The sequence below is a fragment of the Lichenostomus cassidix genome, chromosome 6 (assembly GCF_008360975.1).
Source record: "Lichenostomus cassidix isolate B80296 chromosome 6, HeHo_3.0, whole genome shotgun sequence".
Taxonomy (NCBI): Eukaryota; Metazoa; Chordata; class Aves; order Passeriformes; family Meliphagidae; genus Lichenostomus; species Lichenostomus cassidix.
In genome coordinates this window covers 8,896,920-8,924,076 of record NC_139487.1, presented here as the reverse complement: position 1 = coordinate 8,924,076, position 27,157 = coordinate 8,896,920, and the positions used below count along the sequence as shown (strand labels likewise).

Here is a 27,157-nt window from a genome sequence, read left to right as displayed (position 1 = left end):
TCCTTCCATATAGCTAAGGGACTCCTCAGGTTTATTGCTTTGTCCAAAACAAGAGAAAATTGGATGTTGCAATATCCCTTGCAGGTTCAAACAGCAGAACCTCATTTGCTTCATGTAAGAGCCAGACAGTTGATACTCACACAGCTTTCCATCACAATGTGAGGAACAAGGCTGGAGACACAAGCTGCCCTTGTAGGTGAAATCCACAATAAGGCCTTCATTTGCTCTTGCTTGAAATCTTTGCAAATACTTAGATTGCTGAGATTATTCAATGGGCTTGGAAAGAGTCAGGGAGCTGCAACAATCCTCAATGGTCTGCTTTGCAAGTTAATGGCTTTCCTTTCTCTGTGTGTGCACTTACAGAGAGAAACCTAACCCTTCCCCAAGCCTTCACCTTTGATCAGTGCAGGTATCAAATGCTGGTTGGCTCAGTACATTTTGTGCTTGTTTCTTATGCAAATGCAAACTACTATACACCAGCTGGCACTACTGCCAAATTTGTTTCATGCTTTCCATTCTGTTTTCTACCTTTTGCCTAAAAGGAGTATTATGTGCATGGAAATAAGTTTTCTGTGAGAACATAGTGGGAGATTTATTTTCTTTTACAAATTTTGGGATTAGATCCATTTTGGAGTAATTCCACTGAAACCTGTAGCATTATACCAATGATAACTTAATTAGAGCATTTGCTAAAAATGATCAGTAAAAAGCTAATCTGTGTTTTAGGAGCTTTGTTAATGCTATGGTGAGGTTGACCACTTACATAATTTTTAGCAAGGCATTTACACTATGCCTAATCAAGGTTTGGCAAATATCTTATGCTCCAAATCAGCCCTGTGTGGGCAGGTTTGATTGGCCTAGTCCAACCCCAGGGCTGAATCTGATCCTTTGAGCTTGAAGAATCAGCTTGTACATGCCCATGAGTCCTTTTTCATGCCCAAAGTCACAAGCTTTCTCCTGCAAGCCTACCCTTGTTTCTGGGCTATACATTCTTGATAACAGGGTTGATCATAGTGTCTCACCAGAAACCCTTGTTTCTGGTTCCAGACCAAATACACACTCACAGAAAGACAAAAACAAGTGCATGTTGACACACAGTATATTCAGACTTAGCCTTAGGAAATCAAAATGAGGCCTGAATCCCTGCAGGATTTGGGGTGAGGCTATAAAACAGACACCTGGAGTTAAATCTTCCTTGGTTTAGGATTTCTGATGAGGATAATCTCTAGTTAGAGAGATCACACCAAATGATTTATGAGCTTTGGTTCTTCTTCAGTGGATTATTCTTTAATTCAATTAAAATAACAACAAACCCTGGCCAGAGAATTTTATCCATGTGTCCCTCCTTAAGTAATCTCATTTAAATCAGAATGTGATGGTTTACAGGACTTGGCTCACAAGAACAGTAAGAGCAACTCCTTACAAAACTTAAATCTAGGTTTGGACTCGATATTTGAAATTAAGCACAGACATGTGTAGGCATTTCAACCTTTGTTTAGGGCTTTGGATCAGTTTGGCAGAAGAACTCACCCTGATAACTTAATTCCTCATGTCACTGCAGATTCACCTTCACATGATCATCACCAATTAGCCCTCACATGGCCCTGCTTTGCTCAGGTCTTCTGGCTTGAGACACTTCTTGTAGTGAATGCAGTCCTGAAGGTGCTTCCATAAATCTCACCCGTGGGACAGTATAAAATAGCATATAAAATAGGATATAAAATAGCAGTAGTGTACCCAGTCCTTTTTCTGAGCCTTTCACTAAAAGCTGACACAAACAGGATGTAATGTGTCCCCAGAAAATCCTACCAGCTGGCCAAGACTGTCATAGGCAACTTCATGACTGATAGTCTTATGAAGAGCAAATTTGTTTCAGTTTTCTGTGCAATGGTAAAATTTACACAATCTATGGTTTAATATTTAATGTATATTACACAGTCTTACATGCATGCAGTATAATGTACTATAATTATGTAGTATTATGTATTATAATTATGTGGTATAATGCTTAGGCTTGTGGAAGAGCCTACCTAAACTCAGGTTACATGCCTGTGAGCTTTTAGAAAAAAGTAAGTTAAAAAAACCAACTGCAAAGGTGATGTATGATCTATTGCCATTACTTTTGTCCACTCATATGGCACAAAAGCTTGACATTGTCAATAAGCCATTTAAGACAAGCACCTAATTCCTGTAAATATATTTTCACTGAATTCTAGAAGGCAGCTGTAGCTTCACCTCTGTAGAAATGCTACATTTTCCTAATAATCTCTTAAACCAAAAAATTTTGCACCTTCGGCAGGTTTCTATTCACTTGTTTTCAAGATCTGTAAAAAAACACTGTAGAAAGATTTTTCAAAAAATCAAATAGCAGCAATACAGTCCCATCTAGGGGAAGAGAACTGCTTTTCTATAACTCTTTTTTTTTTTCCTCTCACACTGGACAATACTGGCGGGTTGAGATTTAACCAGAGATGGGCTCCTTTTACAAGATTGCTTATATAAAGCGAAGATAACACCAGCTGGGTTCATTTGAAAGAGGACATCTTGGGAAGAGCTGACAGCGCTGCTTTTGGAATAAGACTGGAATGAAAATCTGAAATAATTAGCTCCTTTCTGTCTCGTAGGTATATCCATTAATTTCTTGTAGAATGCATAGGATTATAACTAGAAGGAATTGTCACTAATATGTAGTTTATGACCCTTTTATAAATATATATTTTTAAATAGAGGCTGAGTGAAAAAGTTGAAATCGATTGGTTTTGTTAATACTACTGAACTGGAATGATATTTTTTCTTTACTTAAATGATATTTATTACTTCTGACTTAGTCTGCTTAGTGATGTGTGTATGAGGGCTGATACTGAAGAGTGTCTACAAAGGGAAAATAGGAGAGCTGCAGTCCCCATCCCACAGGCTGTATATGTTTTTCCCCTGTGGGAAACAGCTTGCAAGTTTGAGGCCTGAAATATAAATGTAAATTACTGGTATGGATGTTTTCCTAGAAACTCAGCATTTAGCAGCAAAGGAGAAAATGCATAATTTACCAAAACTGAGCTGCATGAAGTTAAGATTATATACATCAGAATAGCCATCACCACAGAGAATAGTTTCAGCACTAAATTTTAAGAACATTATATATGTTCTTGCATCATATTTCTTCTAGTAATTCCTATTCCCTCCTTTTTTCAAATCCCACTGTTTCAATTTTGTTTGGTTTTATTAACTCATTAGGTTTAGACTCTTTGCAAGAAATCAAATTAGAATAATTAAAATCCACCACTAAACTGAAATAGTAAAATTGTTACAGTAGTGACCCAGTTATACTAATGGTCTTGGAAATACTTACCCTATAGATGCAAATACGTTGGGTGACAGAATATCAGTAATATTATTTTTTTCTCTCTGCAGAAAGGATCTGTTTAACAGTAACTACAAGGTCAGGTCTGCAGACAATGCATTGTTTTTACTTTCCACTTCTAAAGGCATTTTCAGCTTTTATTTCCTATGTCCTCAGATCATTGCAAGAAATGTTGACTCTTGCTATTTATCTGCTGGTCATCTTGGCTCGAGCTCTTGGGGGGCCTTGCATTCCAAATAAAGCAGGTAAAATAACTTAAGTCTTTTATGATCTTCTCTTGTAATTAAGATTTTGCATTCAAAATCAAAAGGTTTTCCTTCAGAAAGTTAAACTGTAGATTCTGTAGAGCTAAGCCTTACATTTCTTTTATTGATCTGCTTTGGGCTAGCACAGTAAAGCATGTACCACTTAAGTCCTAACCTCACAAAGAATTAGGCATATACTTAACTCTGTGCAATAACCATAGTGCAAGAAAGTTAATCACAAAAACATAAAATGGCAAAGAAAACAAAAACAATTAGAAATTTCCTGCCATAGTACAGGCTAGATGCAGCAGATCTTTGCTGCCCAAACTGGGCTTTAGTCCCATGGACAGCAATCAAATGGCCAGTGGTGATTAAATGTGCTGGGCTGAGCTCCTGAGCCACACTGTTATATTAAAGCAAGAAAAATACAACAATCATTGAAGGTAAGGCTCTAATTGCACACTGATTACTGCCTAGAAACTGAAGTGGTCTGGTGCCAGACAGACCTGTAACATAGATTTCACTACAATTACAAAATGTGCTCTAGAAATGTGTTGGAATACCCCTCAATTTAGTGTTTGCTTTTTGGTGTGTCAGATTACTGACTGACTGTATTATTTTAACTGCTGCCAGATTACTGTCAGTCATTTCATGGTGTATCTAAAGTATTTGTCCCTCTAGCCATTTATTTCAGTACCTGTATTTGCACAAGCAGTTTCTCTGAACGGCAGGAATTTTCATAGCTGTAAAGCTGCCAGTTATAAATCTGAGCATTAACACAAGCAGAATCAGCCTGCATATGCTGAAAGTTTGCTAACCAAAAACAAGTGAGTTGTTAAGGTCTCTAGTTGCCTTTCCCTGAGTATTCCTTCGCAGACACAGAAAGGCTGCAAAATGAGGCTTTTAGCATAAAAATGAGAGTGTCGAGGGCTTTAAAAGAAATAATTAAATAATTCCAGGCAGGGTGCTTTTTTTTTATCACTGTAGTAATTGGACATCTTTCTCAATTTTCAGGTCACTAATGGTTAGTCAATATTTGCCCTTTAAATTTCCATCAGACATTCAAATTAGCTCTGCCTTTGAAAAAAAAATCCAATTCTGCTATCGTGAAGCAATCAGTCTGTATGTTGTGATGTTCAACATTCATGGCTGTATTAGCAATCACCACGTTTGGAAACTCACAGCACTGCTGTTAACAGGGCTGGGATTTTGGGTCATTTCCTATTGCTGTTAGCAGGCCTAGGCTCTTCAGTTCATTTTTAGATCTTGACTTTTGACTTGAAAATTGTAAAAATTCAGTTTGTGCTAGCACTACAGTGCCAGTCCAAGAAGAGAAAGGGCAGAATACCTGTTGTGGCTGAGATCTATACACCACAAAAACAGGGCAAATCTACAAAGCCAACCAAACAACCTCACCAATACTATATTTACAGAGTCAGTGGTGTTACAGAAGCCAGCTTTGCAGCATAAGTTAATGTGACAGATTTCTGTGCAGTCCTTTCTTACTTCAGGTTTCTCAGCAGTGTCTCTGCTTTTCAATCAGCTAGTCCAGAAAGATAAAAACTTTACACAAAGTTCTGCTTGATTTGAAGGCAAAGAGCAAACTCTTCCAGAGAGCACAGAATTTAACAACCTAAAGATCAGTTTTGTGTAGCAAAAGCTGTTCTCATTAGGGGACCCTGTTCACAGAAGGTTAAGCCCAGTGGAAAGTAAGTGGCCAGGCCAACCCCTTTGAAAGGCAATTACCACTGAATAACTCTAGGTGTATCATTTTCCTTTCAGATGTAATTCTGGTATACTGCTATCCCAAAACCATCATTACCAGAATTCCAGAGTGTCCTTATGGATGGGAGGTTAATCATCTGGCACTTGGAGGCATTTGCTACAATGGGATCCATGATTCAGGATATTACCAATTCACAATCCCAGACCTGTCACCTAAAAACAAGTCATACTGTGGGACACTGTCAGAGGTAAGACTATGAAGGTCAGCATTTCTGACTCAGGAAATGCCAGGACTCACTTTAGAGAGTCCTGTCCTCTTGAGCTGGGAGTAAACTTCAGGTACTGATGAAAGAAAGAGTCAAACTCCAGTATCATGAAAAAGGAAGAATCCCACAGCTGTGCTTTGCAGTTACAGGAAAAATACTCACAGGCTTAGTTCACTTACACCTTTATTACACAGAACTTATATTTAGTAAGGCATTAAAGGGCTACCAAACCGTGTTTCCTTGGGGAGGCTGTTTAGACACCAAATAGAGTCCTCATGTTTCAAAGTATGTTCCTGGTGCCTCAAAGACTCAGTACTGCCTACATTTCTCTGTCTCACCATCCATAGTTCAAGAATCCTGTTTATCACTTCTATAACTCCATCGTCTCCAATGACTCCTCAGTGATTGTGAAGAGCCAGCCTGTGAATTACTCGTTCACCTGCACGTACAATGCCAACTACCTGGTGAACCAGGCTGCCTTTGACCAAAGGTACATCCTCTTCCTGGGGTGTGTCTCGCCCTGTCCTCATCACCATGCCTCACTCATATAGAAATTTGTCCTGTCCCCAGGGTGGCCACTGTCCATGTGAAGAACGGGAGCTCTGGATCATTTGAAAGTCAACTGTCCCTCAACTTCTACTCTGTAAGTGCTCTTTGCCACTCAGACTTTCACCTTCACCTAGCAAAGGCTTCAGCCAAAGAGCTGGGAAAAAACAGGGCTGCTGCTCCTGACTTTTGTGTGTCACAGAGCACATTACTAGCCTGGAACAGATAATTGCAGTGGGATTGGCAGGGGTTCTTCTTTCTGCTGATTAACAGGGATCTACTTCAAGTGAACAGAGCAGACACATGCCAACTGTTCTTTTAATCCCCCAAAATCAGGCAGATTTTTCTGCTGAGAGGTACATTTCTAACCTGCTGACAGGTTTTATAAGAAAAAGCAAAACTTGTTTGTAGCCTCACTGCAAGAGCAGCATGAATCTGCATGTACTGCTGGCCTTACATGGCCTCAATAGACACAGCAAAGCTCCTTGAATTTAGCTTGCAGCTTTCTCCCTGGCCCTCTCTCACCTGACAGATATTTCAAGTACCCCAGAGATCTTTAGGTCATGCTGGAATTTTGTTGCCAACAAAATATTGTCCCTTGAAATCAGGCAGGTCTTTTTGAAGCAGCCCTCTCCTCTCCATGGCTCCACTGCTCTGCTGGAGCAGCCAGCTCCTGATCCTGGAATCTTTTCTCCACCAAAGTACAGTCACAAGCACCAAAACTGCCTCTCTATTTTAGCACAGCTAGAAAAGGCACAACTAGGAATATACTGCATTAAAATTACAGGCCAGCTAAAAAGAGTATTTACCACTAGGTAAACCAGTGGTAGGACTAAACATGTTATTCTTTGTATGATTCTGGTGCTAGCTTTGTGTCCATCTTACCCAAGAAGCAGCAGTGGGATTTAAGGTAGGCATTTCAGTGTGTTTGTAACCAAAACTTTTCACCAGAGCACCAGACACTGCTCCATGTTCAGCAGGCTGGCTTTTTCCATGTGATTTCTGCTTGTCTTCAGCCCTTTTCCCCAGCACAAGGCCATGTCCCAACCCCATTCCCATTCTATACAGTCATCTCCACTCTCTCACTCCCACCAGCTTTCCCCACCAGCACAAGCAGAAGCAGCAATCTTGCTTCCCACCTGGGCTGTGATAGAACACATATTACACCCCAAACAGCATCAAGTTCTGTCACTTATCATTGTTAAGAGCCAAATATTAACAAAAGGGTTTTTAAACATAATCTTGGGCTTGCAATAATCCTACTGCCAGTGTAGAGTTTGGAGGCTGCAGGTTGTAAGAGCCCAGATTTCTGGATTCAATCTCTCCAGTGGTGTCTGAAGCTGAATCATGCCTTGCTTTGCATGTTTCAAGTAATGTGTGATGCCTTTGTATTTGTCTTTCAAAGAATGCCAAGTTCTCAAGCATAAAGGAAGCCCCCTTCGTTGTTGAAACATCAGAAATTGGTTCTGACATATTTGCTGGAGTGGAAGCTAAGGGCTTAAGTGACAGGTAGGCAAAGGGAGGAGGAATGAGTAATAAGTTGGCAATTAGGACATTCCTTGCTAATCTGAGGTTTGTACCTCCCCAGGTTTAAAGTTGTTCTCAACAACTGCTGGGCAACTCCCTCCTCGGAATATTTCTACCAGATCCACTGGCCTTTGATCACCAAGGGGTAGGTGCTGGTGGGACCCAGGGGAGCCCCTCTACTCAGCCCAGCCCCGAGGATGACAGGAAAATGCCGTGGGGTATAAGGGAGTAAAGGAAAAGCTGGCCCACAGCAGGGCAAACGCTTTCATCAGGCTGTCACCTCAGCAATTGTTTCACTGAGGCCACGGGGGCTCTGACACTGCTTTTCCACACACCACACAGGTGTGCTGCTGACTACTCCATCCTTGTGCACGAGAACGGGAAAACCAACCGCGCCACGTTCCAGTTCAACGCCTTCCGCTTCCGCAACATCCCCAAGCTGTCCAAGGTGTGGCTGCACTGCGAGACACACGTCTGCGACAGCGAGAAGTTCTCCTGCCCCGTGGTAAGGCCTCCCTCCTGGAGAAACTCACAGTGCCACATTCTGAGAGAGGATGAGGAGCCTTTCCCGAGGGCGTGTCGGGTGTGGAGCCAGAGCCAGGGCTCTCAGCAGATGGAGGCACTGCAGTGTGGGAGCCTGAGTGACCCAGCTGTGCACCCACCCCCTGTCATGCCACAGGCAGCATTGGGAAACTTGTTTAAATGTATTGAGAAATAAGGTAGCCATTGGAAAACCCAGCTCTTGTCAATATCCCAGACTGAGTCCTCTCTGACAAACAGCTACAGTCAAACACAGGCCTGGAAAAAGACAGAAAGCTGAGCTTATTCCATTTTAGCAAGTATGTCAGTGCTAAGAGCACTCTGGGGGCAGTGGGATAACCTGGATCAAAGCTCCCAGGCCCCCTTCCCAAGGAAAGTCCTCCCTGCATGCTGCAGTAAGTGATTGCTCTTGCAGCCATCCTATTCTGCATAAAATATATAAATTGTCCCTGGAGCAGGAACTGAGGTAGAAGAATGGGTTCCTGTGTCCTGAGGTGGGAGTGTGGTGAGGGTGCTATAAAGGCACATAATTTAACATGGGCAGGCAAAATGTCTTTCTTTAATGACTTCTCTCTCCATTCTTCACCAAATCAGAGCTCTGCCATTCTTTCTCTGATGCAATGAGTACATCATTGCTATAAAATGAAATAGAATTTTATTTCACCTGAAATGAAAGCCCAGAATACACCTTGGCAACATGCTGTCATTTCAACAACAAATGTTTATGGTGGGAGAACAGAAAGCATCACTCCTGGTGAACCCAATTTTTCTTTCCAACCCCTTTCTCAGTCCAGGAACCAAATTAAGGCAGCATTTTGTATTATACAGAATCAGTGCTAAGCAGGGGCAACTGACTTGTGCAAAATTTGCATGTTTAACAAAAATGCATTGCTAGAAATTCTAAGTTCCAAAGACAACAGAAAAAATTTGAATTTTGTTGTTTGTTCTTCTTCAGCTTTTTATCCAGCCACACATCAGAATTAAAAGAAAACACAAACCCATTACTTCATATATGCCCTACTGGCAGTACTGTCAAACATCTACATCATCCTTTCAGGCACTGTGTAGAATTCCCACCTCACCCTCCAGTGCAGGATAATTGCTCCATCAGGCTGACATCCCTTGAGTCCTCTTCCCACTCAAAAATGCAGCTGGTGGTCTCCTGCAATTAAGGTTGAACCAAGCTGGTGGTCTGTGCTAACAAGTGACTCATAACCAGAATTACCACATGCTGAGCTTGTAATAAAAATGCCCACAGCTGGGGATCTGCAAAGGTCAGGAGATGGACAAGGACCTTTAATCTGTGGAGCACTGCCTCCAATACAGACCTTGTCAGCTGTGACAGGCATCGTTAGTGCTGGACATGAGCTGATCTCTATGGAAAGGATTTGGTGCTTCCTGTTTCTATCCAATGGGCAACAATTATCATTAGCAGTAAACAACCACAGAAGTCTTGGCAGAGGTCAAGGGTTAAACAGATGGAGCTCAATTTCCCCGTTCATGACAGCTGTTTTGTTTAAGGCAGGGTGGGAAAGGCTGCCCACCAAAATCTTCAGAAAATGAACTGTAAAGACTCACCTTAAATCTCTCCACCAAAATCCCCCATAATTACTGGCAGAAACAAAAAAATCCCTAGAAAATATGCAGCAATTTCCTTGGTTGGAAACATGAGAATTGTGCCTGGATTTGTTTGATAATTTTTAGTTCTTTTGGTATACATGGTTTTCTCTCTGCTCTCTTGAGACATGTGACAAACGGAAACAGCGCGCGGAACAAACCGGAGGTGTTTTGGTGGCAGAGATCACTGTGCGCAGTAAGTGCCTGGGTTTGTGGGGTGCCTGGGTTTGTGGGGTGCCTGGGTTTGTGGGGTGCTTCTCCCCTTGGGAAGCAACCAAGTTGGCAGCACAGGAGCAAGCAGAGGGAGCTGAAGCCCTCTGCCAGACCCCTTCCCTCCGGGGCAGCAGGAGTATTGAGCAGAAGTTGATCCCCTCCAAGCTCTGGCAGAAGATCTCAGTGAAATTCTCCTCATTTACCAAGTGAGTCAAAGCACCCCTTTGGCATTTATGATAAATGGCCAAACCACTCACCCACCAAGCTGGCAGTAAAAGCTCTGCTCATCTGCCTGTGACCTCAGCAGCAGCTCAGACACGCTCTGGCAGGTTGCACGGGAGAGGGAGAGACATCAGGCTTAGCAGCACCAACAAAATTGTTCTTTACACTATGGAACAGTCCTTCAGCATATTTCCAGCACCAGCCCATCCCTCCTGACAGACTGATTGCACTGCCATCAGGTTTCCCCACTGCAGACCAACTGTTTCCTCTGATGCCTCCTGCAGGCACCAGGGATTTCTCTCTGAGCTGGTTCAGCTTTTGAAACAAGTCCGTGGAACAAATAATGTTTTAACTAGAGCCCTTTATACTAGTTGATCAACTGCATCCACACCAATCTGAAAGCCAATTTAAAATTACAAATACACATAGATTAGAATTATTGTAATACATTATGATGCACTAGTGATCCCCCACTGATGTTAGAAGATAAAAGAACTGATGATCCTTTTATAACTTCAGACAGTAAAGCTAAGAGGAAGAAATATTCAGAATTTCAAAATGTGGCAAATGTTTTGTGTTCTGCTTTTACAAGGCACAGTGGTGCACTTTGCCCTGTTTTAAACATCATCCCAATGTAATCTTTTTCCTCCTCTTTTACACAGGCAAAGGTTTATCCAGGTTTTACACACTCTCAGGTAAACAGCAAAGTATGACAATGAAAGTATGAATCCCAAACATGGATTTTGAGTGTCTTTGTCAACATAAAATCCATAGCTCAAAGAAAAAAACTGAAAAATTGGTATATTTGACAGAAGAGGGAATATTTCCAAATCTGATTTTACTTCCCAGTGTTATGTACTTTGTTTTCCTTCTTTTGGCACCTCCCTCATACTGGACAATAAAACCATAGCAGTAACTTCCAGCAGTGAACAATACTTTCTCCTATTGTCACACCCTGTTCCCAAAAAGGAACAATCACGTTTTACTGGGTTAACAGAGGTGTCTGAAAGCATTTCTGATTGGAAAGGGTTTGAAACACACCTTTCAAAGTCTATTTGTTAACATTTGATATGTTGACAGAGCCACATATGGGAATGCAGTTTTATTGAATGGGGTGGGAAGAGAAGGTGAAAGGGAGCTGACAGGGAAGTACTCACATATAGTCTGTGTTTCTCTTGCAGATATCATCTTCCACCTATTCTTTGTGATTGGATTTTCTGCTGTGTTATTATAAATGCAGCCCAGCTGTGTTTCTTAACTTTCCCCAATCCTGTTTGGACCTGGACTTCTCTACTAAAGATGTTTAATTTACAGAGGAAAAAGGAAAGCCAGAAAAAATCCTTGTGCACCATTTTACCAGATAAATAAAACATTCTACGAGCTTTGTGCCTCAAATACTGGAAAATCCCAAAGCAGATTTGCTTCTCCCAAGTCTCTGTTGGCATTTTAAACTAGTGAAAACCCTTGGGTTATGTATTCTGCCAACGCCTCCTTTTATAAGGTTGTGATGCAGATAGGACTTGTTTCTAAAAGGAATGTAGGGATGTGCAAACTCAGCACTTTTCAATGCCAAATTTACCTTCAGGGTCCCCCTTGCCTGTCAGTGTCAGTGTGGTACCAATCTCCCCTCCAGGCCTGGTCTTGCAAAGTCTCAGTTTGTTCTGTGAAGTCTTTGAACAAAACAAAAGCCAACCTAACACGTCAAGAATGGGAGAAAAGGGTGCTTTTTACGTAGCAGTAATTAGAAGGTGTTCATAATTAATTACCTGACATTGCTTTCCTGATTCTCAGTGTTGTCAGTATTGATTGGTTGGATTAAGTAGAGCACACTGTAGGAGTAGGATGTCTTGCTGACTGGACAGGCTCAGTGCTGGATGGTTACATGGTGTGGGCACATATTGAGCACGTCTGAGCTTGGAAAACAAGGTAATGAGATTTACAGTTCCTTGAAGCCATAGCCAGTGGCAAACACAACAGGGTCCAGGTGTTAGGTCTGTGCCTGAGTAACAACAGCTAGAAAAAATCACTAGAAAGGGAAACCATGATTTCTAAAAAGCAAGAAATACCAAGACATGAAACAATTCCTCAGCAAGCATAACAGTAGGTTCCTTACTTCCACTAATTACTAAAACAATACTGAAAAAGACTCTTCAACCTGTAAGAAACATTCCTAGGCCTTTCCCATGAAACTTCCAGGATCTTAAATGTGAAAGAGGGAAGAATGACTACAGTTGTTACACTTCCAATTAATGAACACGGTGGCTGTACCTGTGTGCACATACTGAACCATAAGAATTCACAGAACATTTGGTTCACCCCAATGGAGCCCAGAGACACTTCAGAGACCAAGTCAGAGAAGTGGGTATTTGCTTTATTCGATGCACTGGGTGTGTGGGAATTGTTTCCACCAAACACACACACCTCAGTACCTCCAAAGGCACAGTGTTATAGGTAAAATTCATGAATATTCATTACATTCTCCAGGATAGGAGTGGTTATACAAATTACTTCTCATAAATCATTAATATTACTAGCGATTTCTTGTGCTCAATGGCAAAAGGATTCCTTTTGCTCCCTTTTATCTTGATAAGATTAAGGGAATCCACAAGGCCAGAACTGATGGGCGCCGTGCTAGTGGAAGAGGGGAAAGCTCAAAGAAACAAGAATGGTTGAAGTGCAAATAGATTTGGGTTTTCTATTTGACCACTCCTTTCTCACATTACAGAATTTTTGCTATAGTGTGTAGAGAGGTAGCCTCCTGAATAACTCCGCGAAGCATTTTCAGCTCCCTGTTCTTTGGGAAAGATGATGCAGGGCTAGAAAACTCATCCATTACAGCCACACATAATAAAATAAACACATTTAAGTGCATTTTCCATGGGAAGTTTCGCTCCTCCAGGTGCGACGTCAGCCCGCGGCTATCTCCTAGCCATGGGCGCCGTTCCGCACCGCGCACAGCAGAGGGCGCTCGCGGCACGGCATTGCCCGGCTCGGTCACCTCCGGCTGCTTCCCAGAGCCAGAATTCCCAAAGCACATCGCGATCCGCGCTGTCCTGCGCTCCACGGGGTATTCTGCTCGGACATAATCACCCTGCAGGTTTTTCGCCCACCTTTGCTGCATTTATTTTTTTGCTGCATTATCCCTTTCCTGGTCTCTCTTCCCACTGACACCCCGTGTTTCAGCACCTGCCAGGTGGCTTTACCTCTTCAAATTCTTGTCCATCTCCAAAGCCTGTTTCTTTTGCCTTGGTGTTACAACATTCGCTGCATTCCTACCGCGGCTATTTTGTGCGGAAAGCCTCGAACCCAAGTTTCCTTGGCAGGCTGGTTAATTCCTTCCTGGCTATGCAAGAAGTGTCGCTTTGGAACAAACCTTGCAGGATTTCAGCAGCTGTGAATTGCCAGGCCACCTCCCCGCTGGCCGTGGGATGGAGCCGTGGGCACAAAAATCTGTCCGTGCTGCTGCACTGAGTGAGGCTCATGGTTGCTGTGGTTGCAGGATGGGCAAAGCCCTCCTGCCTGTCCCCGTCTGGGTCACTATCTCCCTACAGAAACGGTTTATCGCTAAAAAAAACCAGACAAAACACAACTGAAAAACACCTGCCAGAGGTGACTGTGGAAAGGTCTGTCTGCTAGAGAATGCAGCAACATATGAACAAGTTTCAATTCCAGAGGGATTGTTCCTTAAGAAAGCAAAAGTTGTCCATCCTAAATAGTTTGTGTAAAAAATATGGAATATGATCCAACTTCTTTTTTCCTAATCTGCATATTGTTCATCACTGCTTATTCTACTTAAACATTATTTACGTTGCCAGTATCAAAAAATGCAATGATTGCAAAAACTTTTAGTACAAGATGAAGTTTGATAGACCTCATCATTTCAGATAGACTACAATGATGGATCTTTTCCAGCTTTCAGGCCATGAGAATGCTTGCCTTGATCTCTGCATCTGAAAGTCAAGGCCAAGTCTGCCCATGGAAACGTGGGGAGGTTAGTTAGAAAAGACACAGGTAGCCTGTTTAGAACCCAACATTTGTCTCCACAAAGTTTCCAGTTGGGTTTTGTCCCAACTCTCCCTTCTATTTGGATGAACCCTAATGAGACACGAATTTTTACATGCTTTCCTTCCCACAGTTTGGCACTGCAATGCTGAAGCACAAGGTCACTGAGGTCATGACAAGAAGTAGGAGAGAAATGAACACACACAGGCGTCAAGATGATAACAACACAGGTTGCAGCACAATATTGCCAGTGCAGTGACACACTTTACACAATATTTTGTTCATTAAATACAGGTTCACTTCTCACTTGGAAATGATAAACACCATTAACCTGGGTGGCCTTTATTTGACAGCCACAGCAGATGCAAATAACAATTAAGAAGGTCCAGCAAAAACTGCCAATGTAAAAATGAGTCAAATCTAACACAAAATGAGCACATATTTTACAGTGCAAGTTGGTACCTTCCATTATGGACAATCTATCCTTATTATTCCCAAACAAGCAATGCTGTTGGCACTGTGATTCCTGTCCTGCCACCCTAGGTCCAATACAAAAAAGAAAGGTTCTGAGACTGTCAAGTCAGAATTAATTATGGCTGAGCATTAATGCCTCATATCCTGTGCTGGGATCTCACAATTTCAAACCCAAGCTTCAGAAGGAAGCCTCAGTAGGTGTTCACTGGGGGACATGCCCATCATCCTGCTGAAGAGATGCCAGGCTGGGGCTGACCTGACATGCCCACCTTGTGCAACCCCTGCTAGGGCAGCCCTGGAAGGAGTGAAGCACCCCAGGGCTGAAAGCCTTCCTGTAGGGGGATCTCAACTCCATAGCACAGTGAGATAAACACTGCATCTGCTGCCAGAATTGGCAATACATTACACAATATAAACACAGGCAATGTCCCAGATCCAGATACCATGTATAGAAACTGCCCAGTCTTAATCCTCATTTAAACACCAGCTTCATCCCTTTATTCTGTAAATCCATGACATTTTGTTTAAATGTTCCACTCAGGGACAAGGAAAAACCCTAGATGAGAATAGTATCATGACTCTCTACCTACAAAACAGATCATAAATGTACATGGTCTGTATTGGCAGTGAACCTCTCACTCGGTACTGAAGATCAAGTCCTTTCAGGTTATTCCCATCCAAAGGGCAGCTCACAGGTGCAGAGGAAAAAATAGTTATTGATTGATTGATTGATTGATTGGACCACGTGGGCCTTCCATGTAGCATATCACTGCAGCCCTGCAAAGGTCAAGTTCAGTGGCTTCAGAGAAATAAATAACAATTCCTGCAGCATGGCAGTCAGGCACACAAGGCTGAGAAAAGTGTCCTGAGCTCTGTCAGAAACCACATTGCACTAAGAAGCAAAGAGATCAGCTCTGCTTTCCAAGAGTTTTCTTCACTTTGTTGTTACAGACAAAACCTACAACACACCTCTTTAAAAGCAATTATCTTAGATATGTTCTGGTTCTAAAACCTAAGAGAAATGCTGTGAGATTCCATTATATAAATGCAATGCAAGCTGCTGCTCTGGGGTGCAACCAGTCTCTAGCCTTCCCAGATTGCTTCTTGCACTCAGCAGCCTGTGCCTCCTCCCCTGCTAATTTTTTTCTGCACGTGGTCTCTTCCACATTAACACCCTCCTCCCACAGACCACCTTGCTGAGAATTTATACCCCATGACACAAAGCATCTGCTGGAAGGGATCTCACCTTGTTGCAAGACAGTCTGCTCTTCTGCTTACACTCACCTGCTCCTAACAGAAAAAAAATCAGCATTTTTCTTCTGGGAGCTAGCACATCAGCACACCTCAGACACAGACATTCAGGATGTATATTATATTAACTTTATCTTAAAAAGACAATCTATAATAGGTAGTGCAGACTTGTCAGGAACATGGCCCTGAAATGTGCTTTGAGAAGATCTTGCAGGTTTAAATTCCATTCTGCTTTTCCATAAGCACATTGTGCAGAGTGCAAATCACACAGTAAGGCATGACAGGAAGTGGGGCATGCAGATCCTACAGCTTGCTGAGCACTAAAGCTGAGAGCTGATGCTAAAGCAAAGGTCTGATGCTAAAACAGATGTCTTATCACTGTGAAATGTTTGCCCAGCATTATAAATTTACATAGTGATTAATAAGCACTGATAAAAACATTCTGAGCACTTCTCGCTGTCTCCATGCCCAACACTTCTGTGCTAGCACCTTATAGTGAATATTTCAAAGTACTCTAAAAACAGGAACTGGTTCATCTGGGAGATTTAATCTTCCCTTTACGAACTGAGAAAAACTAAGGTATAAAGAATGTAATGAGCAGGTCGTGGCAGGGGGTCATATCAAATTGGCACTCATTCCAGTAAAGGGGAATGTTATTGGAACAACACAATATTAATCAAGGAAAAATATGTTGCTTGCTCTGATGCTTCTGAGAATGAATTGTGAATTGAGAAAACTTGCAAATTTTGCACTTATTTTATCTGTATTGCAAAGAGAAAATCCATATATACAGAAAATCAATACAATAAATTCAAGGGTTCTGATACACAAGTTATTATGTACCTGGTGACACACAATAACAAATCACAAGCACCCATAGCTAACATAAAATAAAACTCAAAGGTTAATCACCTGGGAGGAAGCTTACATCAACAGGTTTTCCCCCACACTTGTGCTAGGTGTGCCACTGTGCCTCAGAAGGTGACAATCCTTACTTTCCACTGGACCCTCACCCCTTACAGCCAGCCAGACCCAGGCTGTTCACCCATGTGAAAGCAAATAATGCAGTTTCACCCTCTGTCTGGGTACATGACCTATTTCTAAAGTAAACACAGCACTTGGGAATGTCACAGACATAACAGATATTTCTTCAGTGTTCTTGATCTCACTGGGGATGGGTAGGCTGCACCTCTCAGCATCACCAGTGGTTTATACCTTTAGCAACAAAAGGAGGATAACTCTTGTATTGCATAGCTGAGAATTGGGGTGCATGATGCAAATAAACCTGAACCTTCAATCCTGCAGTGACTATTTTCAAAATGTAAAGAAAAGCAGAGGGGAAAAAAACCCCAAACAAATATTTTGAAGTTACTGCATCAGTGGTCTTTCACCATTCTAAACTCCAACTTTTTTCAGTATTTTTACCTAGGAGAGATTTTCAACCACTTCACAACTTTCTTTGTCAGATGGGGAAACAGGTTTCCTCCTCACACCCATTAATAGCACCAAAAGCAGGCTGCCTGGGATGTACAGCTCCTGTTCTTGTGCTACATCTCTCCCATCTGCTCAGCAGCCTTTCAAAATGTTTTCTTTCTCCAGAGCAACTGGGATAATGAGCTTGGATAAGGCATGATATCCACACTCCTATTCCCAGTTTTGGACTACATCAGGGCACTCTTCACCAGCTACTGGAGACCTGCTGAAAGTCTTCTGGCAAGTTTGTAATTCAATGGAATAGTCCCCTTTGGAATTTCCTTTGCTTATGAGTGGAGGGAAGGACAACAGACATTAAAAAATCATCTTCTTAGAATGTCAGGCAGGGGACAGCCTGAATATTGGCTGATGAACTGCCTGAGCCACACAGGACTGGCACCAGGCCAGTAATCCTTGCTGCTGCCAAACTGGTCAGATTACAAAATCATCGTACTTTACACAGCTTCTGCTGCCTGTCTACCCTCAAGCAGCAGCACCTCTCTCTAACCCAGCAATCTCATAATGTCCTGGAGTTAGAAGGCAAAACAAAAGGTTATTCTGAGAAGTGTTAAAGGCAACCAGATCATGTGGTCAGAACTGCCTGGATCTGATATAGAGGTATTAATCCCAACCCCTTTGGTGACAGTTAAAACATTCAGCTACCACCTCAAAATATACCTATAGCTGGTACATGTTCACAAGTCCTGCAACTGCAACGGGATGGGAAGCATCCTGTTAATTCCAAGTGATGGAGCCATGAAAATCACCTCGTTGAAAGCTTACAGTACAAAGGGATTTTATTGCAATTTCAGATTCACAGAAAGTGCTTTTCATTCTGACATCCTTCCCATAGTTAACTTATCTTTTTTTACAGACATAAACCAATGGTTTATCGTTTCCTCCACCGCTATGGCATCCAGCAGGACAGTATGATGCAGAGAGGCCACATGAGAACATACCTTAGGTAACAAATCTTAACCAACAAGCCTTAACCAAAGTGCAGCAAAAATGCAGCAGTCTCAGACCTGGCTTTGGTATCTGACAAATCATTTTCAATTAAAAGTACATTTCATTTCCAATAAATACATTCCAAGTTTGTCCCAAATGCAGCTGTGATTTCAGTCCACAATAATTAATTGCCAATCCATATCTAGAACTAGCTGTTATCATTCTTCAAATAGGAAGCAATAAAAACATACCTGGGAACATCACTCTTACATGGAATTTGGTGTTCCTTAGTCCCTGAGAACTGAAAATCACACACAGGCACCTCAGATGTATTTTGATTGGAGACAAACCTTTTTGAGTATACAAACCTGGGGGAATCATGAACTGGGAAAAGGAGGACATTTAATTAGAATATCATACTTGGCAAGTGTTTGTAAGCAGGGAGCACAATATCAAACCTCTTTCATGGAAGAAAAGGAGCTGTGAAAGGGATGTTCTTTCAAATCTTTCCTAGCCTTCTTCCAAAAATATAAATGCCTAGTAGATTCCCCAGGAGAGCAAGGGGTGACCAGGAACCCATGCTGGTACACTAGGAGCACACTGCTGTTCTCAGTGCATCTTCTAGGAAGATGTGCAGAAATTCTGTCCCTTCTCTGGCATCCAGTTAGTAACTCCAATATTTAATCCAGTGAATTCCCTGAAAAAGGCTAGAAATTAAGGTCAGCTCACTGCTGGATTGTGAGAACTGTATGCATTGGTGTATTTGCTGATTTTCTTCTATTGACCAAGAAGTACATAATAAAAAAGTTAAGTTAGAATTACTGCACGGCTGCTGACCAAACTGTGAGATGGCAAAGATAAGTTTCCAATGTAGTGGAGCTGTTTAAGTTCTGGCAGAATTGACTGACACCTGAATGACTGCAAGGCTGAAGGGGAAGTGAAGAGCCACATACAGCCACTTCCCTTCCCATTTGTCACAGAACAAACAGAGCTACTGATCAGTACTAATATTGCATTAATCATTTATCACCACATAGTGAACACTCACGCACAGAATTTAACCACAGACATAACCCTGAACAGCCCAACAGGCTGTAATTGAATGGATAAACTTGTATTGCTCATTGAATATCTGTTGGCTGATGATCAGTTAAATATCTTGTGGTGATAGAAAATTAAGCACTTTGTGGCAGCTGGAAACTGCCACCAATATTTTACCCATTAATAGTCCTGGAAGTAAAGTGCCTGGAGGTGATACAAGAAACAACTGCTTTTTATGCAAGAGGATTGCCAGCCGCAGGCTTCTCTTTGCTGTACAGAAAAAGAATTTCCAGAATACCAAACCAAAACTATCAAGTGATTAAAATCCCTATGAAAAGTATTTCTTTGAGTGATGATGGACAGCAACCTAAACCAACACAGAAACATTTTCAAACAAGACATCTGTGACAACTAAAGACGACCAGAAACAGCTTCATTCATCCTCTTATCTATTTTTCCTCTCCTTTTGTGGAGGAAATCTCACTTTCCAAAATAAATATTACCTATTTTATTCTGGCAATGCTGTGCTAAAATTCCAAAGTTTGATCAGTATCGTGGAATTTGGCAGCTTTTCCTGATGTGTAAAAGCAACAGTAATAAGAACAAAGTTCTTCCACCCACCTCCTTTCTCAAGGAAAATATCTCATTTTTCACACCCAGAATTAGTGATGATATTTATCGAAGTCCAGCATGTGAGAGTTTAGGAGCAACTGCTTCCTTCTGAGCCTTCCCAATGAAAAGACACATGTTCAGGCTTTATTTCTGTCACTTCAGTGTCTGGAGATGTGGGCAGGGGGAGAGCACCTCATTGCCATGGGCATTAACTAAGGCTGATCAAACAGGGATGTCTTGAGCTCCACACAAACAGGGGAATCATGGCTGGCAGCACAACAGAGTCCCAGGAAAGCCCAGGAGGACTGGGGCAGACTCTGCTCCTGCTTCACTGAAAATCAGCAGCCTGGCATGCAGGCACACCTGAAACACTGGATTATGGAATATCTCAAGCTGGATGGGACCCATAAAGATCATAATGTTATGGGTGGGACTGACTTAGTTCAGAGTTTATTATATTCCTAGTGTCATATGTGAACACTTTACCTGTGCCCTCCTCCCAGGTAAGAGCAAAATGCTGAATCTGTAGTAAGCAGAGCAAAGTCCTCCTCCTGCAGAGTGAGAATGCACCAAGCAAAGGGGAAAGCAGCACATCAGCTATCAGCATGGTGCTGGGGCTAAGTACAATGCCAGCAAGAAGTCTGTCAAAAGATCATTTATTTGTGTATCACTTACACAGCTAGACTCAGTGGCCTGTGCTTGGGCACAATATCTATTGCTGCAATATAGAATTATATAGCTAAGGTAACACGGCAGAAGATAATATATATGCATTTTTTTAAATGACAAAACAATGAGTTTGGAAACTACCTAAGAGGAAAACTTTCAGTGATCACAGCTTCCAAAAACTGTGCTCATGCAAGATGCACACAGCAGATTGCTACAGAGCTGAGATGCACACTATGCAATGGTCCTGAGTACAGAAATCCTAATTAGAGATAGCTCAACAACTGGATCAGGTATCCATTTAGATCGAAAGTTTTGCTCTCTGTGGATGAATTGTGTTTTTAAGATACTGGCTACTCTAGAGGGAGATCAATTTATTTCTGTTCCAGGCACACAGTAATCCTTGCTGAGTGTTCTCACTTGCACTATGCAACGGAAGTGTGTAACACAGTGAAGTCCATAAAGTAAATTGCAAAGAGGATGGCTGCAGTATTACTCATAATAGCAATTTTCAGTGTTCACTAACAGCTGCTTTCTAGCACAAGAGGAACATTTCCTGTTTATAAAGCATCACAGGCTTTCTGCAAGAGCTAGTAAGAAATATAAATCATCCTTTAAACAGCTAACAGTAAGGACAAAATCTACACAGATTTGGAAACACTATGGTTTTTGGGAACCATGTATAACCTTGAAAACTGACTGCCTTTGACCAAGTGTATACTAACCATAAGTAACAAGGAAGAATTTATTTACCCAATTATTATTATTATTTATTTATTTTTAAAACCCAACTATGTACTTCAGGTGAGCTTCCAGGAAACGCAGCAGAGGTCCTGTCAGAGAATGTTTATAAAGTACTTGTGCTATTCATTGCAGAGGGCACACAATTTTGACAGAAGTGTCAGAGAAGCACATTGTCCAGCTTTACTGTCTGACTATACCAAAACAAAGGGATATTTCAGTTAGAAGGCAAAAAAATGCTCTAAAGATCACAAGAAGATGGCCTTTTTTGTGTGTCAGAGAATAAAAAGGCAAAAGTTATTCTGTAGTGCAGCTCTGAATTGTTTTATCGTCTTCAATAATCCAAATTCCCACTGACTTTTTTTCTTATAGGTCAGTTTGGATTTGTTGGTGTCCCACAGATTTCAATTGTTTGTGTACTTCATGGTGCCATCATCAAGCTCCAAGAGAAATCTTAGGCTTAATAGCCTAAGAGGCAGTTACCATACAGTTTAAAAATTAAAAATCAAATTAGCAAAATTTCTGGCATAATTTACAAAAACTGTGATTTTCTGTTTTACAGGAAAAAATCATACCTATAGTAAATCCATTCATGCAGGTATTTCCCCAGCTTTTCACTTAAGTTCTTCAAGAAAAAGGAAGAACTTCAAGAGTAAACCCAAATGTAAATATTAGAGCCTGAATTCAAGAGATTTCCATATGGATTGCATTACTAGATTCAGAATTGTCTTCAAAACCTCAATTCCAGATCCTCTTCCTTGAGAAAAAAATTGTCAGGGTGATTTTTAACAGCTTTATGTCACTGATAATATCATAACTGAAGCTAAGCATCTTCATAATGTCTACTGAGAACATTGGGAAATACCAGATAATGAATGTCATTTAGAAGCATGCAAATTCAAATTTTACAGTAATGGCATAAAGGAGCGAAATTAGAAGAAAGGTTTCCTGATTTATCTCCTTTTCTATCTGCAACTACATGGTTCAAAGCCCATTTTTCAAAGCAGAAATATATGATGCTGGTGGTGATCACTTCTCCAACCACTGACACAGCCTGGCCAGATGCCCTTTCTCTCTCCCCCCACCCCCAGAGCTGCCTTCAGACTTCAGTGTGAAGCTCTGACATATCAGCTCCACATTTGGAGATGATTATTGGCCTGCTGAAATGACTTTTTCATCAGAGCTGTTATTATACTCCCAAGTAGTGTTGCCAAATCATTACCAGCTTTGCAGTATAGTTGAGCACTCATTTAACAGGCTCATGTGATGGAAAATAATTTCAGGGAAGAAAACATTTCCTTCAGCAATTTTTCTTAGCCTTTAGATACTGGGAAATAAAACTACTTTTCCATTTTGAAATCAATACCAAATTATTGGTCTCCCACAGATTTCAGTTGTTTGCATAGTTTATAGTACCATATATAGCATTCCTTACAATGATAGCTTCAGAAAAATTTTCACACAGCACCTGTTAAGCTCCAAAAAAAGCTACAATTACGTGTTTTTCTCAAATCTTTAACATATATTTGCCTAACTTCCTCTATCAAAATGTGACTGATGTTTATAATACTGGAATTCCTATATCAAACACAAAATTTCAATGTTTTTGGTCTCACATTCACACTGGAAGGGACTATACTGAAACTGAGGATCTTGCAGGAGAGTTAGAGGCTGCCACAGATGACAGTGATCCAAATCAGAGGACAGAGTTAACTAAACAGGATCATGTGTTACCTAAGTAACTATTAGGCAATCAGCAATAAATCAATTTTTTTCCCTATGATGTATGTCTGTATCAAGATTTATATCCAGGGGATGACAAGTTTTGCCCTCAAGTCTCTGATTTAAAAAAAAATAAAATCATTTGACTTGGGAAAAGGTCATTAAGAAATGGAAAAAAGTAATTGAGCAAACAAAAATATTGCAAGATGAAAGCTAACCACTCTTCTATGGAAGCTCATCGTGCTCTTTGCACCAACCCTGGGGAACCAACACAGAGAAGTCAGTTATCACAGCTTATCACAGTTCCACCTGAGAGGAGCCCAGCAAGGCAGACATGAGCAGGAACAGCTGCATTAGCTGCTCCTGGAAAAGCTCTAGCTGGGCTTCACTGAAGTTATTAAATATAACAGCAAAATCTCTCTGAGAGACTTTTTTAAAAGAATAACAATCTTTGCAGTGATAGGCAATGGTTCAAGCTTCTGGCCATGCAAGCTGGGGAAGAATGGAGAGGAACTTCCCCCAAACTCTGGTAAAAGCCCACATAGCTGGCAGTCACTTAAATGCATTGTCTTAAGATGACTGGAACCAACAATGACAAGAGCTCTGCAGATGAAAAAATAATTTACTTCTTCAATTTTAAACCTATGCTAAGTCTGGACACTGAACCTTCATTAGAAAAGTTTCCATGTCCGACAAGTATGTGGAAACTCTACTGCCAAAGTGGATTAAATGAGAAAGTCCTTTTGTAGATCATTTCAATGTAATGGGAAAAATTAATTTCAAACTGAAATTCTTTACCATATTGATCTATAATAAATTTATACCATTTGTTATGGTTCCTTGAAGCCAGACTGGAAGTGATCTTGCAATCCCAGAAAAAATACCAGAATAACAGAATAGACAACTAGAGGGTAGACAGCATCCGATTAAAACAGTGTTTTCAGGTTTGTAAGGCTGTGAGTAGGCTGGGTAAATCACTGAGGTGAATGCACTGCATAAAAACAAGTTATTATTACGTGAGGGTGTAGCTGTCACAGTATAAAAGATGGTTGAGTAAGCAGATCGAATAGCAAAGAGCAGGAAGCTAACAACAGTGCTAAGGAGATTACAGAAACAACAGCTGCTATTCTACTGAAAGAGGTGAGTGATTTAAGACAAAAAAGAAAAAATAAGAAAAAAAATTGAAAAAAGAAAATTGCTTGCTTTGTCCACTTCTTGGGCAAACGTGCTTAGCTGATGTTAATGACTCCTTGTTGCCACAGAGTTAAGACTTCAATGATATTGTTGATCTCTCCTGCTCTCTCGTGTGTCACAATGCATGTTTGGATCTTTCATAGTAAGCTCATTAAAAGATGCTAGGAGATTTTTATGGTTTTATGTATGAGGAGTATCCTCTCTAGAATATCAGGTTCCATTTACCAGTCTTGACTAACAGCTGCTGTGTGATCATTTGCTTTGTGCATTTGCACTTTTGGGGTGGAGATGAAAAAAAGAAAGGGGATGGAGATGGGAAAGGTAAAAATTCTAAGTTCTTAACTTCAATGACAACAATTTGATACGTGGAAATCTGTGAGATAATGAATCAATGTATGCTGGTATGTATTTTTGAAGAGCATGTGGAATTACTGCAAGACTGGAAGAAAACAAATAGCACTTCAACCCACAAGATAAAAAGGAGGATCCCAGCAACAGCATGGATGCTATTTTTTCAAGTACTGAAGTAGTACTACAGGATGTTAACCACACCAGTGACCACAAAGAACCAAGTGAAGCCACCAACTCTACTGACTGGATACACCTCCTCAGACAAGGGGCTTTTTTTTCTTTTTTTATTAATTTTTTTTTTAACAAACACAGATTGCAAAATTTGGAGATAATGAGAATGCAAATGAGATTAAATCCCTCTGGGTGTTACAGAAGTGTTTCCTATATGTCTCCTTGCAAAAACTTAACTTAAAAAATTAAAAACACTCGTGCACCACTTTTGAATGAAATAGAAGAGAAGTAAAGGAAAGAAATAATCTTTTCCAGCACTTGCCAGAATCTCTAGAACTCTGGGCTGCAGTCCATCTGTGCTGGGAGGCTGAAGTTCAAGCACCTTCTATAGTAGTTCCTGCTCTGTGGGAATATGGGACCCTTTCCTTACATTTAGTCAACAAGATAGGTTCCAGATTTATTACTCTAATATAGAATAATTAACGATATTACTTACACCAAATGTTTTACAACAATGTGTGGGTGTATAAAATGAAGTGTGGCATGTGACAGCACCTCAGGAGGAAGTCTTGCAATGATTTGCACTCCACACCATGGGCTGAAACATGAGTAAGCTTGGGATGTCAGCAGCCAGAAGAGGACAACAAAGGGTGTTACCACAGAACAAGTCTTTTTTGTGAAGTGTGTGCAGAGCACATTCAAGCAGTTTTTGGTATTTACAAAATGACTGAACAGATTAACAGATTTCTTCAATTGTTCCTCTGCATAATGCTCATATAATTAATGACCCATTTCTCACTGATGATGCTGATTTCACATTTATAGTATTCACAGCATTTATTGCATGATCCTGCTAACAGAGAGACAGATTTCCTTACATGCTATAGACATGAGCCCAGCTTAAATGCCATAATTTCCTCAAGGAAGGTTTGAAATTGGATGTTACCACTTACAACCAGAGATGTGGTATTGCAGCAATATTTTCTAGCATTTGCTTTGCATACCTCTACCAAAAAGAACCTTCTTTGGGTTGCTACAGAGTGAGTCAAAATGCTGTGATTGCAGTCATAGCAAATTCCTCTGAAGCTATGGGCAGACTGCCAGAGAAGTTCAAAGCACAGTTTTGGGGCAAACTATACCATGGTGGGTGCTGTGTTTGAAAGGTTGAGAAAGGAGCAGGCTGAGTGCCAAAGAGGCAATGCTCAGGAGCTCCAAGCAGCCTCAAATACAGAAACATCCCATGGTACAGAGATTAATCCTGGCAGTACTGCCTCAGGCTTAAAAGGTACTCAAGGCAGCATGAGCCAGTGCCTGAAGTGCCACCCCAGGATGTACAAGACTGGGGCTGAAAACACAGTCTGCTTCTGACTAGTTAAAGTATTTCTCAAGGTTGGTATCAACTGCAGCAAATTATATTGCAAAACACCCAAGTCCAGCTGGAAATTAAGCTAAGGCATTGTGCTCCAGCATTTCAGAAAAAAATAATGCAATTCTGTTCAGCTAAAACTGTTCCCTTGCTTCTTAAATTTTGAAAGATCCTCAAAGAAAAATAGGGCTCAGCTTTTTGAAATTGCTAGGGGCCAAATAAAACTCCTTCCTAAATAGCTCTAAGGTCTTCTAGAAAGTACTTTGTGGGAAACAGCATGAACAGAAATCAGCTACTTGTAAGAGAAAATGATAGAGCTGACTGCAAAAAAAGCTGCCTGAGTTCAGTACAGCTGAAGAGCACTACTTGCCTGGGTTTGCTGTTAAGTGCTTACTCTTCTGTCATTTGTTATAATTAACAGACAAACAAGCCCCCTTCCCTCCCATTTCCTAACAGAAAGTACCAACTTCACAGCAGAAGTAATATGCTCCCAGATCTGGCACAGGCACAAAGTAATCCATATCAAAGGAAGTTCTCACCACAAGTGGATGAGAAGTTACAGGAAAACTGTGTTAACATCATGTTAACTTACACAAAAAACTTACAGAGAGACAGAAATTTTCAGTCTCCTCCCCATGCCCAATTTTCCACTTGTCACAAAGTCTCATGTCATTTTAGCAACTACTGGCAGGAGCCAGGGGTGTCATAAGAATTTCAGAATTTTTCACTGAGGGCGAAAGTGAGATGCATGCGCTGCAGTAACCTGTGAGCTCAGAGGCAGAAGAAACAATGCCAGAGGGTGCAGAGCGCCTGACAAAATCCTTCTGGCTCCTCAGAGCAATAGTCTCATGCCAAAGCACACCTCCAGAAAAGCCTGGAAATGGAA

General features: G+C 41.2%; 1 protein-coding gene across 2 annotated transcripts; it reads left to right on the top strand.

The window, feature by feature from the left end:
* The first annotated feature begins 1,868 nt into the window (after positions 1-1,868).
* Positions 1,869-11,941, top strand: TECTB (tectorin beta). 2 transcript variants are annotated; one of them, XM_085064856.1, is made up of 11 exons: positions 1,869-2,620; positions 3,515-3,603; positions 5,386-5,576; positions 5,942-6,084; positions 6,165-6,237; positions 7,546-7,649; positions 7,729-7,812; positions 8,010-8,172; positions 9,951-10,020; positions 10,922-10,954; positions 11,441-11,941. In XM_085064856.1, exons 2-11 carry the CDS (start codon positions 3,528-3,530, stop codon positions 11,491-11,493), a joined length of 990 nt encoding a protein of 329 aa, XP_084920982.1. In that variant the 5' UTR covers positions 1,869-2,620; positions 3,515-3,527; the 3' UTR covers positions 11,494-11,941. The 2 variants fall into 2 exon arrangements, with proteins under 2 accessions (XP_084920982.1, XP_084920981.1); XM_085064855.1 differs by having other exon boundaries at positions 1,869-2,624.
* Positions 11,942-27,157: the final 15,216 nt, after the last annotated feature.

What these genes read in the sequence shown, in the direction of transcription:
- TECTB (XM_085064856.1), top strand. Translation starts at nt 3,528, where the DNA reads ATGTTGACTCTTGCTATTTATCTGCTGGTCATCTTGGCTCGAGCTCTT. An exon ending in ACTGTGGGACACTGTCAGAG is followed by an intron (nt 5,577 to 5,941) that starts GTAAGACTATGA and finishes CACCATCCATAG; the next exon opens with TTCAAGAATCCTGTTTATCA. An exon ending in TGTCCCTCAACTTCTACTCT is followed by an intron (nt 6,238 to 7,545) that starts GTAAGTGCTCTT and finishes TGTCTTTCAAAG; the next exon opens with AATGCCAAGTTCTCAAGCAT.